We start from the raw sequence: 14,973 nt of genomic DNA on the forward strand, positions 1-14,973 counted from the left end.
CATTTGTGCAGACACATGCACATTTGTGGCCTGCAGGGCTCTGACAGTGCTCCTCCTGTCCCTCCTTGCACAAAGGCGTAGGTAGTGGTCCTACTGCTGGGTTGTTGCCCTCCTACAGCCCCCTCCACGTCTCCTGGTGTACTGGCCTGTCTCCTGGTAGCGCCTCCAGCCTCTGGACACTACGCTGACAGACACAGCAAACCTTCTTGCCACAGCTCGCGTTGATGTGCCATCCTGGATGAGCTGCACTACCTGAGCAACTTCTGTGGGTTATAGAGTCCGTCTCATGCTACCACGAGTTTGAAAGCACAACCAACATTCAAAAGTGACCAAAACATCAGCCAGAAAGCATTGGTACTGAGATGTGGTCTGTGGTCCCCACCTGCAGAACCACTCCTTTATTGAGGGTGTCTTGATAATTGCCAATAATTACCATCTATTGTCTATTCCTTTGCACAACAGCATGTGAAATTGATGGTCAATCAGTGTTGCTTCCTAAGTGGACAGTTTGATTTCACAGAAGTTTGATTTACTTTGAGTTATATTCTGTTGTTTAAGTGTTCCCTTTACTTTTTGAGCAGAGTATATACACACAGTGGGTACGGAAAGTATTCAGACACCTTTACATATTTTGCTCTTTGTTTCATTGCAGCCATTTGGTAAATTCTAAAAAGTTCATTTTTTTCTCAATAAAGTACTCTTTTGCAAATTTGTTAAAAAAGAAAAACTGAAATATCACATGGTCATAAGAATTCAGACCCTTTGCTCAGTATGGAGTAGAAGCACCCTTTTGAGCTAGTACAGCCATGAGTCGTCTTGGGAATGATGCAACAAGTTTTTCACACCTGGATTTGGGGATCCTCTGCCATTCTTCCTTGCAGATCCTCTCCAGTTCCTTCAGGTTGGATGGTGAACCTTGGTGGACAGCCATTTTCAGGTCTCTTCAGAGATGCTCAATTGGGTTTAGGTCAGGGCTCTGGCTGGGCCAGTCAAGAATGGTCACAGAGTTGTTCTGAAGCCACTCCTTTGTTATTTTAGCTGTGTGCTTAGGGTCATTGTCTTGTAAGAAGGTGAACCTTCGGCCAAGTCTGAGGTCCAGAGTACTCTGTAAGAGGTTTTCACCCAGGATATCTCTGTACTTGGCCGCATTCATGTTCCCTTCAATTGCAACCAGTCGTCCTGTCCCTGCAGCTGAAAAACACCCCAATAGCATGAGCTGCCACCACCATGTTTCACTGTTGGGATTGTATTGGGCAGGGGATGAGCAGTGCCTGGTTTTCTCCACACATACCGCTTAGAATTATCACCAAAAAGTCCTTTTTTCGCCTCATCAGACCAGAGAATCTTATTTCGCATAGTCTGGGAGTCCTTCATGTGTTTTTGAGCAAACTCTATGCAGGCTTTCATATGTCTTGCACTGAGGAGAGGCTTCCGTCGGGCCACTCTGCCATAAAGGCCCAACTGGTGGAGGGCTGCAATGATAGTTGACTTTGTGGAACTTTCTCCCATCTCCCTACTGCATCTCTGGAGCTCAGCCACAGTGATCTTGGGGGTCTTCTTTACCTCTCTCAGCAAGGCTCTTCTCCCACGATTGCTCAGTTTAGCTGGACGGCCAGGTATAGGAAGGCTTCTGGTGGTCCCAAACTTCTTCCATTTAAGGATTATGGAGGCCACTGTGCTCTTAGGAACCTTGAGTAATGCAGAAATCCTTTTGTAACCTTGGCCAGATCTGTGCCTTGCCACAATTCTGTCTCTGAGCTCCTTGGGCAGTTTCTTTGAGCTCATGATTCTCATTTGGCCTGACATGCACTGTGAGCTGTGAGGTCTTATATAGACTGGTGTGTGCCTTTCCAAATCAAGTCCTATCAGTTTAATTAACCACAGCTGGACTCCAATGATGGAGTAGAACCATCTCAAGTAGGATCACAAGGAAATGGACAGCATGTGACTTACATATGAGTGTCTGAGCAAAGGGTCTGAATACTTATGACCATGTGATATTTCAGTTTTTCTTTTTTAATAAATTTGCAAAAGTTTCAACATTTCTGTTTGTTTTCAGTCAAGATGGGGTGCAGAGTGTACTTTAATGAGAAGAAAAATGAACTTTTTAGAATTTACCAAATGGCTGCAATGAAACAAAGAGTGAAAAATTTAAAGGGGTCTGAATACTTTCCGTACCCACTGTGTATATATATGTGTGTGTGTATATGTATATGTGTGTATATATATATATATATATATATATATATATATATATATATATATATATATATATATATATATATATATATATATATATATATATATATATATATAAAAATACAGTGTCTACTGTGAGAGACAAAATGAGAAAACAAATCCTGAAAATCACATTGTCTGATTTGGAAAGAAATTTTTTTCAAATCTTGGTGGAAAATAAGTATTTGGTCAATTACAAACAAGCAAGATTTCTGTCTCTCACAGACCTGTAACTTCTTCTATAAGAGGCTCCTCTGTCCTCCAATCATTACCTGTAGTACTGGCACCTGTTTGAACTTATCAGTAGAAAAGACACCTGTCCGCAACCTCAAACAGTCACACTCCAAACTCCACTATGATGAAGGCCAGATAGCTGTCGAAGGACACCAGAAACAAAATTGTAGCCCTGCACCAGGCTGGGAAGACTGAATCTGCAATAGGCAAGCAGCTTGGTGTGAAGAAATCAACTGTGGGAGCAATAATTAGAAAATGGAAGACATACAAGACCACTGATAATCTCCCTCGATCTGGGGCTCCACACAAGATCTCACCCCGTGGGGTCAAAATGATCTCAAGAATGGTGAGCAAATATCCCAGAACCACACGGGAGGACCTAGTGAATGACCTGCAGAGAGCTGGGACCAACGTTATACAGGCTACCATCAGTAACACCCTATGTGAGCAGGGACTCATCCTGCAGTGCTACACGTGTCCTCCCTGCTTAAGCCATTACATGTCTAGGCCCGTCTGAAGTTTGCTAGAGAGCATTTGGATGATCCCGAAGAGTATTGGGAGAATGTCATATGGTCAGATGAAACCAAAGTAGAACTGTTTTGGTAAAAACACAACTTGTCGTGTTTGGAGGAGAAAGAATGCCGAGTTGCATCCAAAGAACACCACACCTACTGTGAAGCATGGGGGTGGCAACATCATGCTTTGGGGTTGTTTCTCTGCCAAGGGACCTGGACGATTGATCCGTGTACATGAAAGATTGAATGGGGCCCTGTATCGTGAGATTTTGAGTGCAAACCTCTTTCCATCAGCAAGGTCATTGAAAATGAAACGTGGCTGGGTCTTTCAGCATGACAGTGATCCCAAGCACACCGCCAGGGCAACGAAGGAGTGGCTTCGTAAGAAGCATTTCAAGGTCCTGGAGTGGCCTAGCCAGTCTCCAGATCTAAACCCTATAGGAAACCTTTGGAGGGAGTTGAAAGTCCGTGTTGCCCAGCGACAGCCCCAAAACATCACTGCTCTAGAGGAGATCTGCATGGAGGAATGGGCCAACATACCAGCAACAGTGTGTGCCAACCTTGTGAAGACTTACAGAAAACGTTTCACCTCTGTCATTGCCAACAAAGGATATATAACAAAGTATTGAGATGAACTTTTGTAATTGCTCAAATTCTTATTTTCCACCGAAATGTGAAAAAAATTCTTTCCAAATCAGACAATGTGATTTTCAGGATTTGCTTTCTCATTTTGTCTCTCATAGTTGAGGTCTACCTATGATGTCAATTACCGGCCTCTCTCATCTTTTTAAGTGAGAGAACTTGCACAATTGGTGGCTGACTAAATACTTATTTTTCCCCACTGTGTGTGTATGTATATATATAAAACTGTTCAATGTGTTATTAGGGAAATGTCGCATCGTCAGCTCTTTCCTGGAGACTCGGGTAATGCTCACAAACCTCCCTTTGTTGCTTAAAAGAAAAGTCTTATTTTGCCCGGGAGGAGGGAGATGCAGCTGCAGTATGAAACTGCATGCTGTGAGAGGGGAGACTATCCTGCCAATCCGGTCCCTTCCAGTGCGTGTCCATAGACGAAGACCCATCAAAGCTTAGAGAAGTATCATGGTCTTATAGGGATATGAAATTTTAATGCTCAAGGAGGAAACCGTAACATTTTTATTTATTTATTTTTTCTGGTCAATTAAGCCGTAGCACTTAAAGGTGAAACAATGGCATTTCTGCTGTCAGGGCGATCATCAAGATCGACATCACAGTTCACACTATGATTAGATGTAGCTACTGGGAACAAGCAGCGACATGATCTGCACATGGCACATATCAGGCCCCGAGCAAATCAGCTTAATTAATGGCTGGAACGTCTTAATCCCCTTCCCTGACTTGTTACATCTGCCCGGTGTTGTATAGACTGTCATGAGCCAGTATTACCTGTAATGTAACCTGATGGTGCACCTTCTGCCTCCGGCGTTCATTTTTCTCTGGAAATGTAGTATCCTACTTGGTACAGAACAAAGCCCAGCTCTTTCACCAGCCGGGACCGTAGCGTGGCTTACATGTCATGTCCAAGTATTTACATTCACACCTTCATTACGGTACAGCAATCTATGAAGATCAATGTGTAAGATGATAAAAAAAAATGAAAAAAAGTTTTCTTTTTATTCCAGAATCGGCGCCACTTTTGTCAGCGGGTCATTCCTGGTATTGCAGCCTATGCTCAGGGTTTTGCTGCTTTTGCAAATTGACCTGTCCTTTTCCTAATCTTAGACACCTCCTACCACTGTTCACTATACTTGAGCCTCTATGTTGGGTCCACAAAGGATGTAGATTCATCAGAAAAAAAAATCTGCGACAAAGTTAATTGTAGTTTTTCTCAATATGGATGGCAAAGGGTGAAATCCACACTAAACATTGGCATACTGCAGATATTTACCGTATTTCTTTTTATATTTACACTAAATTTGGTCAAATCTCATTCACCTTGTTGGCATTGTAGTAATATGCTGCAGATTTTCTGCTTGGAAAAGTCTAGTAAAAAAAAAAAAATGCAGGTTATCTTTCCCCATGTGAACATACCTTTGGTAGCACTGGCCTTTTATAGACTATAGGTGTATAGGAAACTTCTAATCTTCTCTATGCAGTCCATTTCTGTTTACAACCTCCCTCATCCACTTACAGGATGTTTCCCTATATCTGACCTAACCTGAGATGTATGGCACAAGGTGTTAACCATGGAAATAAAACTATACATTCCAGGGATGCCGTGCTGACCATCTGTCACCTGTAGGCTCCATGTTACTTATAAATCTGTACTTCTGTAAAAATTTTGGACTAAGAAAGAAAAAACTCTGCACTAAGAAGAAACTTTGCACTTAGAAAAGAAAAAAAACTTTGGACGTAGTAAAGAAAAAACTTTAGACTTAGAAAAGAAAAAACTGCACTTAAAGAAAAAAAAGCTTTGGACTTAGAAAAGAAAAGAGCTTTGCACTTTAGAAAAAAACCTTTCACTTAGAAAAGAAAAATCTTTGCACTTTAGAAAAAAACTTTGCACTTAGAAAAGAAAAAAAACTTTGGGCTTTGAAAAAAATTCCTCTTTTTATCTCTGACTTCCATAATCAAAGGGGAACATGTCTGTGAGTGTAAGGGACTTGCTATCATGGTAGATTACCGTATATCACTTAACTCTGCACTATAAAAGTTAAAGAGGTTTTCAGTAAACCCCTCCTTTTTGGCTGCAGTTTGTTTCAGGAAAACAAGCTATGTTTTACTCATCCTCCCGGGCACGGTTCTGCACTGTATTTCCTCCATTGCTCCTGGAGTCTGGGGTTGTCTGCAGCACTGATGTCACATCAACAGCACTGCAGCCAATCAGTGGCGCTGCCCAAGTAGACAGCATGAGCTGCTGAGGTCACTATGCTGTCGCTAAAGTAGTGCACACTAATATAACCGGCAGAGAAGATGGTGCCTAGTGCACCCCCTGACTGGCACCTGCACTGTATCGGCAGGTATCATGCTCCTGTCTTAATGAATACCTGTGGTCCTGACATCTTAAATTTACATGAATATGTGTGATAACAGGCAGCACTGTTGCTTTTCAGCACTGGGGTCCTGGATTCAAATCCCCCAAGGGACAACATCTGCAAAGCGTTTTTATGTTCTCCCTGTGTTGGAGTGGGTTTCCTCCGGGTTCTCCGGTTTCCACCCACACTCCAAAGACATACTGATAGGGAATGTAGATTGTGAGCCCCAATGGGGACAATAAATATTAGATAACCCTGTTTAGCTTCCCGGTATGTGACCTTTTCGAGTGAGGGGGATAAGTAGTTGCCACATACACTTTTCTGGTAAAAATCGATGCAGTCCTTTCCCTGTTCCTTCCAAAGATTGTGGTCGGAGATCGAAATCAACAGGGTGCATGCTCAAAAATCTCAAGTCCTTTGTGTCCACAATTCTAGGAAATTTTGTAATAGAAATGCATTAAGAAATTATATTTTTCTTATACTTATATCCCATGATTAATTTTTAAGCCATTTTTAGAAATTTTACCCACTGCATAAATTTGGTTATCCCTTAAATGTCTGCACCTTTCCCTGACTATAGGTATAAGAGCCACAGAGCACCAACCGAATCCATTAAACTGATGCCTTTATAGCTTAAGGCTGATGGATGATCCTAGCATGTTGGTCTCGAGTACTTTACTAGCAGCTTACAACATCCCTGAACACAAAACTTTCTGCCGGCTGTTGTAACTACCATACGGCATCTTATATTTTCTGCATCTGATTTGCTACCGTCTTACGACACTTTCTCAGCCCCATTCATTATCAAGCAGATAACATCTATACAGTCTCCACTTCATCTTTACATTTTCCCATTTTCTTTAGAAAAAATGAAGTCCCAAAATCACTATTTACATATAATATCTGTTTGTTTTGGTGCAGGCTTGGCAACTAAGATTTAGTCATCTAGCAGGTTATGGTGCCAAATACTACTCCTACTTGATGTCCCGGGCGGTTGCCTCCATGGTATGGAAACAGTGCTTCATGAAAAATCCATTTGACCGGTAAGAGTTTCATTTCACTCTTGGGGTTATCATGTGTTCACGTATAAGATACAGTAACAGATCCAGATACGGCAGAGATGAATGTCATTGAGAAATTTAATATGAATGTAATGTCATTTATGCACAATGATTAGGTGTTATGTTAGGATGGTGCAGTAACTCGGAAAACCCCACCAAAAAACATGCCCCTGAGAATTGCAGTACCTGGGCGCCAAAGGGTAACCCACTAAAGCTCCCTTTTTTCGCCATCTGTGTTCAACCTTGAAGCACAACCTGTGACTGGGCTTTCAATGATCATTATTTTCACTATATACTGCAATATTGTAGTTTTGGCGTATTTAGCACAAGTGATCCGATGATTCCATGTGCAAGTCTCCTAAGGGGACGGAAAAATAAAAGTTAGAAAATATAAAAGTTTGGATTACTCCTCCCTTTAATCAATGACAAAATATAGAAATAAGCATATTTGGTATCGCCATCTCTGTAAAAGTCCGATTTATAATTTTTTTTACAATTAATTTTACGCAGTAAAAAAAAAAAATTGGGAACGCCTGAATTTTCATTTTACATTACAAAACAAAATGCAATATACTTGTTATATACTGCCAAATGGTAGCAATAAAAACTACAGCTCGTCACACCCAAAAAAAGCAACCTCTCAAACATCTCTTTCAATGGAAAAATAAAGTTACAGGTCTCAGAAAATGGTGACACGAAACAATTTTTTTTCAAAGTTCTGAATTAAAAATAGATAAATAAAAAATGTACACGTATAATATCACTGTAATCATACTGACCTGAAGACATATGCTGCCTTATAATTTTAACAGCACACTGAACAGCGTCAAAACAAAACCCAAAAAAGAATGGTGGAAGTTTCACCATTTCATCACTCTTAAATAAATAAATTTCCCAGCTTTCAATATGTTTGGTAAAATGAATGTGGGTCAATCAATACTACAACTCTTCCCGATAAAAACAAGCCCCCATACTGCAGTGTTGGTAGAAAAGTCAAGACGTTATGGCTCTTAAAAGGAAGATAAGTAAAAAACAAAAGCGCATAAATTAATATTGGCTGCGACGGGAAGGCGTTACAATAAAGAAATGGGCAATACTTAGTGGAGTTGGTGTGAATCAATTTACAGGACCTGATCCAGCGGCTGAATCAATCGGGGGCCTTGAAAACTGCCTTTCATTTCCCGCAATTCTTAGGTCTTCATTTGATTAGCTGGCCTGGTGCGATGTCATCGTGGCAGCGTGATGCTCATGTGATTTTGTGCCAGGCCTACTTATCGAAAGAGAAGCTGCAGATGCCAGCAGGTAAAAAGCAGTTTTCAGGGCTTTCAACTGATCACTGTCCTGGCCTCTGGACCTGGTCCTGTAAATTGATTCGCACCAACTCCATTACTCAGCCATTGAACTTTCCTCCGCTCACTATGGTGGACCCCGGTGGTCCTTCAGTGATGTCCTGTTTATCAGTCACTTGATCACTGCTGTCAATCACTGTGCCACACATGCAATCATTATAGCTGAAGTAAGGGACAGCAGTGGTCAGGGGACTGATGAACTGGACATTATCACGACAGGACCACCATTTTGTAGAGGATTTAGAGGGTAAGTAATGCTTAGGCTAGGCGCACTTAGGCCCTGATTCATCATTGCCTTTGCACCTGTTTTTGTCCAGTTTTGTGTGTTTTTCTCATTTTTTTTCTTGTTGTTTAGTCATTATTCTGTTTGCTCCCTTTTTGAAGATTATTTTATATGAGCTCTCTTGTTTTTGTTTTTTTGTTTTCCACTTTGTGGGTAAAGTCTATCAATTCCAGGTGTTTTCTCCTGATTCATCAGTTGCGACTTTTCAAAAAATTGCAAAATTTGGCGCAATTTCACTCCGGTGCCTCCCTGGTGGGTTTTTGAGTACGCACAATTTTTGGTACCAAAAGTCACAAGGACAGGTCAAGGCAAGAAAAAAGCCAATTTTTTGACTTTGTGAAAAATTGATCATTTGTTGGCTCCAAAAAACGTAACTCCTAATACAACAAAACAAAAAAAAGGAAAGGGTCTGAAAACGAAAAATAAAAGCCCGCAAATGATGAATTGGGGCTTTAAACTATAAGAAAGAAGCTTTTTCCTGGTGTGTACATTCAGCTATTATTTATATAATCCCCTATTTACCAAGCGGAGTCTAAAGGAGTTTCCTTTTGGCCTCTATCTAGAAAGCCAACTTGAGGGGTGTCCTTTTGACCTTCGTCTAGAAAGCCAACGTGAGGAGTGTCCTTTTGACCTCTGTCTAGAAAGCCAACTTGAGGAGTGTCCTTTTGACCTCCGTCTAGAAAGCCAACTTGAGGAGTGTCCTTTTGACCTCAGTCTGGAACGCCAACTTGAGGAGTGCTTTTTTGGCCTCCACCTAGAAAGCCAGCTTGAGGAGTGTCCTTTTGACCTGTCTAGAAAGCCAACTTTATACAGATGGCCACCCCCAAAAAAAAGTATACCATACAATGTTTTTGTTTACATCCCAGCCTTGGATATTGTCAAACATCCACCACATGAGCCTAAAATTTCCAAATAACTGTGTGCCTAACCTTATATCATTGTTTTATAACATTTCCTACTTTTGGGTATAATTTGTAAAATCTTTCAAAACTCCTTACATGTCAGTGAGTGAAAGCGAGATTGTCACCATGTGTGATCCTGAACATGTGGATACTGGTAACCAAAAATGTCTCATGTGCAGGGTGATGGGAGAACGCTATCGCCAGGAGATGCTGGCACACGGTGGAGGAAAGGAGCCTACGCTCATGGTGGAAGGTAAAGTAAAAGTTGAGCTGTTTATTGTCTGCGCCTTTCACTAAGTGATCAGATGGCATCAATGATTCACAGTAAAGCGTCTCCAGATATTCCATATTACGCAGCACAACGCTCTCCTATCCAGGAGTAATAACAATTGCCATTTGTGTGTTACCGGTTGGGGTACGTCCCTGCTTAGTATGACGCTGTCCAATAAGTGCTGACCCGTATCAGACGGTCAGCCATGCCCACATGGGAAATGGTGACATAAATATTCAAGAGAAATAATAGAGGAACATCACAATGCAGAATTATATAAGGTAAGATGCCGTAGGATTGGTATTCCATGAAGAATACAAGTTTTTTTGACACAGACATGTCGGGTGAGATGACCGATTCTCTGCTAGAATATTCCTTTAGTGAGCTGTTGTAAAGGCTATGGACACCACTTGGAAAAAAAATATTTTTTACATTCCTTATGAGCACCTTGTAGTTACTAAAATTGCACTAAGTTTCAATCTGCAATTCTCATTCCTTCATTCATTTTTTTTAAGATTACTTATATGCAGTTTGCAGCCTGATCAAATATTTTTCTCTTGTAGGAGTGTCCCTCACAGTAATATAGGCTGGATAAGGGCTCTATAGGTATCCAGGGTGCTGCTGCCTGATCCTGCAGTTCCTCTCCATGTGCCTTCTCTCCTGGTCTCTGTGTCTCTATCTCCATGAGAGTTAAATAGAATCTGTCACCAGGTTTTTGCTCCCCCATCTTAGAGTTGCATGATGTAGGGGCAGAAAGCTATAATCCACCAGTGTATCACTTATTTTAGTGGGTTCTGCAGTTTTGATTAAAAACTGTTTTCTCTGCTGCAGATCTAGCAGCTCTCTGAATGCTGATCTGTGTATAATCCCGCCTACACCACTGATTGGCAACTTTCTGTGTACACTGTGCATAGGCAGAAAGCTGCCATTCAGTGATGAGGACATGGTTTTACTACCTAGCAGCAGCAGGCCAAGTAGTCCTCTAGTGATAACATCCTGCGGATAAAACAATAATTAAAAAAATAAAAACTACACCAAGCAGCCCAGTAAGTGACCCATTGCTGGAATCAGAGTCTCTGCCCCTACAAAAACTTGGTGGCAGATCCCCTTTAAGATACAAGTGAAGACTAATTAAAAATTTGAAAGTTGCTTAACTTTGCCGTTAACAAGCACATGAGCGATATAAAGAATTTTGTTTGAAGGTGAACATTGCCTTTAAGGCTCTCATCCTGTGGTCCTATGAGTCTATAGGCAGCAAACCTTGGAGACTTCTGGAGTTTGTTCTCATTATTTTGCAGCAGGCGCTGATGTTACATCTGCCGGTCGTAGCGCTGACTTATATTTATGTTTTGTCCTGGTGGTGGTGAACTTTTTAGTTTAAAGTGCAGGAAGCCTTTGATGGATTTCCTCACATTCCTGTGCACATAGTCTGGCTGCCGCTTGCTCCTGTCTATCTCCTCCGACATCTGCTCTTCCTGTTATGTTTTATGTGAACTTTAAATTTAGTTTTTTTTTTTTTATATATCCCCTCACCTCCAACTGTTCTACCAAAAAAGTATGCTGATCTGCTATTCAAAGGTTTTTGCTACCTTATCTGAGAGAAGCATGATGTAGGGTCAGAGACCCTGATTTCAGCAATGTATCTCTTACTGGGCTGCTTGCTGCTGTTTTGCTTCAAAACTATTTTCTCTGCTTTAGACTTAGCTGAGCTCTGTGTAACCCCGCCCACATCACCAATTGGCTGCTTTTTGTGTACACTGTGCATAGGCAGAAAGCTGCTTCCAATCAGTGGTGGGGTTATACAGAATTCATGAATATGGAGGACTTCCTAACAGCAGGTTTACTAGTCCTATAATCTCCTGCTGATGTTAGAAAAACTACAGGAAGCAGCCCAGTAAGTGACACATCGCTGAAATCAGGGTCTCTGCCTCTACATTTTGCTGTTCTCAGATAAGGGAGCAATAACCTAGCGTCCTTTTAAGCAGACACTTCTGATGCCCACTATGTAAGAAGTATTTACTCCCAATCACTGGGCAGACACATTGCTTTCTGGTAAAGCTGTGAACAGTTCTGGTCCTCTGCATAGGAAAACTTACAGATCAATAAAAAGTATGTTAATGCATATTGGCCAAGAATATACCAAAAGGGCACGCTTATGTCATACACTGGGTACATGGAAGCCATAGAGGCACTGAATATGTTCAAAAGAAAGAAAGTGTAAGCAAAGTCTAACTTGTTCATACTGCAACTGCAAAATGGTTGAACAACTTTTTGATAGAAGAAACTTATTTTTTTTGAGTAATTATAGTCTTTCTATTCATACCGTATGATCCCCTGGTTTTTAAAGGGTATCTGTCAGCTGGTTTCTGCTATATAATCTGACAGCACCATGATGTAGTGACAGAGACCCTGATTCCAGTAATGTATCACTTAGTTTACTGGGTGCAGAAGATGTGATAGAATCACAGTTTTCTTTGCTGCAGAGCTCGGAATGCTGAGCTGTGTATAACCCCGCCCCCACCACTGATTGGCTGCTTTCTGGGTACAATGTATATTGACAATCAGCGATGGGGGTAGGGTTGTACCAGGAGGCATGAGACACCTAGTCCTGTAGTGATAATCTCCTGTTGATAAAACACTGATTTTATTGAAACCGCAACACGCAACCCAGTAAGTGATACATCGCTGGAATCGGGCTCTCTGCCACTACATCATGCTGCTCTCAGATTATATAGCAAAAATCTGCTGACAGATTCCATTTAATTTTTAAGCTCCAAATCAAGTCTTGGGTATTTTGCTACAGAGAATATATATGTGTGCGTGTGTATATGTGTGTATGTGTGTGTATGTATGTATGTGTATATATATATATATATATATATATATATATATATATATATATATATATATATATATATATATATATATATATATATATATATATATATATATATATATATATACACATACACATGATCGATCGATAAAATTTAAAAAAAATGATATAATGTATAATATATATATATATATATATATATATATATATATATATATATATATATATATATATATATATTTTTTTTTTTTTACAATGCCTCCTTCTTTAAAATAATGAAAGGAATGATGCTCTCCCTCGTTTCCTCACTATAAAATGCTCGCTTGCTGGCTGCGGTGGGTAACCCTGTGATTTGCGCAGTAGGCATTTTCCCCATTTCCAGAGTCAAGTACTAAACAATGAAAACCGGTGAGGATCAAGGAACGGAACAGGAGCTGCAAGGGACCGAAGAGGGTGAATGTAATTCCTTTTATTATTTTAAAGTCTGAGGCTTTAAAAAATTACTCCTCGGACAGATTTAATGGTCTTGGATCTAAGCAGTATCCAGAACCTTGTATGTCTTATATAGTATCAGAATTTTACATGTATTTTTGGATTCCAAGCAATGATCCGCATCATTGCACTGGAAATATAACAGGCCATTTTTTCCCTTTTAAGTGTTGTTTTGGCTATAGGATCTGTATGTTTTGAGCCTTAATTTAAGCATTCATTCCATACAATGTTACCCCAGCTGGAGACCTCCCTCTATACGTGCCATTTCCATATACACATACTGTACATCCCCCGCTGTTCGTCCTCCTGTGGGTCACGCAGTAATAATAGCTTTCTGTTGTATAGTGAGAATGCTTTGGTTGCCCTACCTGTTGTCTCACCCATTGTCTGCTTACTTTTATTCTCTGGGGTTGTTTCTGTTTATTATCCTGACCATACCCACTAATGGGAAATATCTGTTAAAAAAAAAAGTGAATATGAAAACTTTAAAAAAAATAGGAGCACAGTTTTATTTGGGGGGTTGTGTAAGGCAGCATTCACATGTTTGTGTTTCATAGTCCATATACGGACTGTGATTTCTGGACTGGCCGTGATCCCGAATACAACAGCCTCATACATGCCTACCAAATTTTTGAGTACAAGTAAGGAGACCAAAGGCCGATCCGCAAATCACAGCCCTTACCCGGTTCCATAAACTACAAACATGTGATGTTGATGTTTCCCAAAAGTAGGAGTTAGAAGTTGCTGATCCCAGATCTAGATAATCGTTCGTTATTGATCAGCAAGCTTTCCTCAAGTGTAAAAGTAATAAAATCTATTTTTTTAGGCCACCCGAACTCCCACCAGATCATCTATGGAAACTGAAGGATAGGGTTATCAGGGCGTGATAATTATAATTGGAGGGATGTGGTCGGAATAGTGGGCCAGGATAAGGCTGTCTGGAGACCCTGTGTTTCTTCCTTCTTCTTACCAGCTGTTGTAACATGACATGATTGGGTGTAACGTGTACTTGCGCTTGTTCTAAGCTTGTGAGTTTGAGGAGGTAGAGGGGCACATTGAAGCTTTGCTCGTGGTGAAAACGAGAAACCAGTTCTCGCCCCAATGCTATGACTCCTAAGTTCTTCCTTGCTTTAAAGCTTCAGTCAAGAAGGTCCTTGTATATCTCAAACACCAGACCTGGGATTTCACATAACTGGAGTTGAATCTCATCTCCCGACCAGGTTGTTCAGCTATAGGTCATAGATAGAAGAACTTTTTTGACACTACTAATGGTCTTCAGCATGGCGCATGGCGGGTCTGAACTTTGCCGACTCCGGAGTATCGGTGTTCTTCATCGTTTTTATAGTATAATTGGCCAATCTTTATTAATCAGTATAATGTGATCTAGTTGTTGGCTGACGCATTTGTTATTGAACATGCTCAATGTTAGACAAACGTCAACCAGGATTAAAATTGACTTAATCCTTGGGAGACATTGAGTGCATAAGCCAGAGACGTCACCTTAAGAGGAGTCCTAGTTTTAACAGTCAGGGCGAGGTGCTCATTATATGATGGAGTTACAGCGGTTAACAAAATATGTGGAATTCAGTAGACGAACAGAAGTGCAATCTGAATATTTATATACACATAGTGTTATGTTTTACGAGCCAGGGAGAAACGGGTTCGAAACGCGTAGTACTCCCATATTACCTCTAATTTTGAGGCTTTAGAGGGCACTACCCATATATAAAGGAAAGGGATCAACCTCTACATACCAAAGGTATGCAAATAGAAAAAGA

At 40.7% G+C, this 14,973-nt stretch overlaps 1 protein-coding gene across 1 annotated transcript in view; it reads left to right on the forward strand.

The window, feature by feature from the left end:
- The window catches only part of MIPEP (mitochondrial intermediate peptidase), a 137,078-nt gene that overhangs the window by 87,818 nt on the left and 34,287 nt on the right, over positions 1-14,973 (forward strand). The window contains exons 17-18 of the mRNA XM_073662209.1: positions 6,923-7,044; positions 9,776-9,849. Coding sequence (XP_073518310.1) covers positions 6,923-7,044; positions 9,776-9,849 — 196 coding nt within the window. The remainder of the gene's footprint in view (positions 1-6,922; positions 7,045-9,775; positions 9,850-14,973) is intronic.

The sequence above is a fragment of the Phyllobates terribilis genome, unplaced genomic scaffold, assembly GCF_046119375.1.
Source record: "Phyllobates terribilis strain yellow unplaced genomic scaffold, ASM4611937v1 Scaffold_2__4_contigs__length_985480577, whole genome shotgun sequence".
In the NCBI taxonomy this organism is placed as follows: domain Eukaryota; kingdom Metazoa; phylum Chordata; class Amphibia; order Anura; family Dendrobatidae; genus Phyllobates; species Phyllobates terribilis.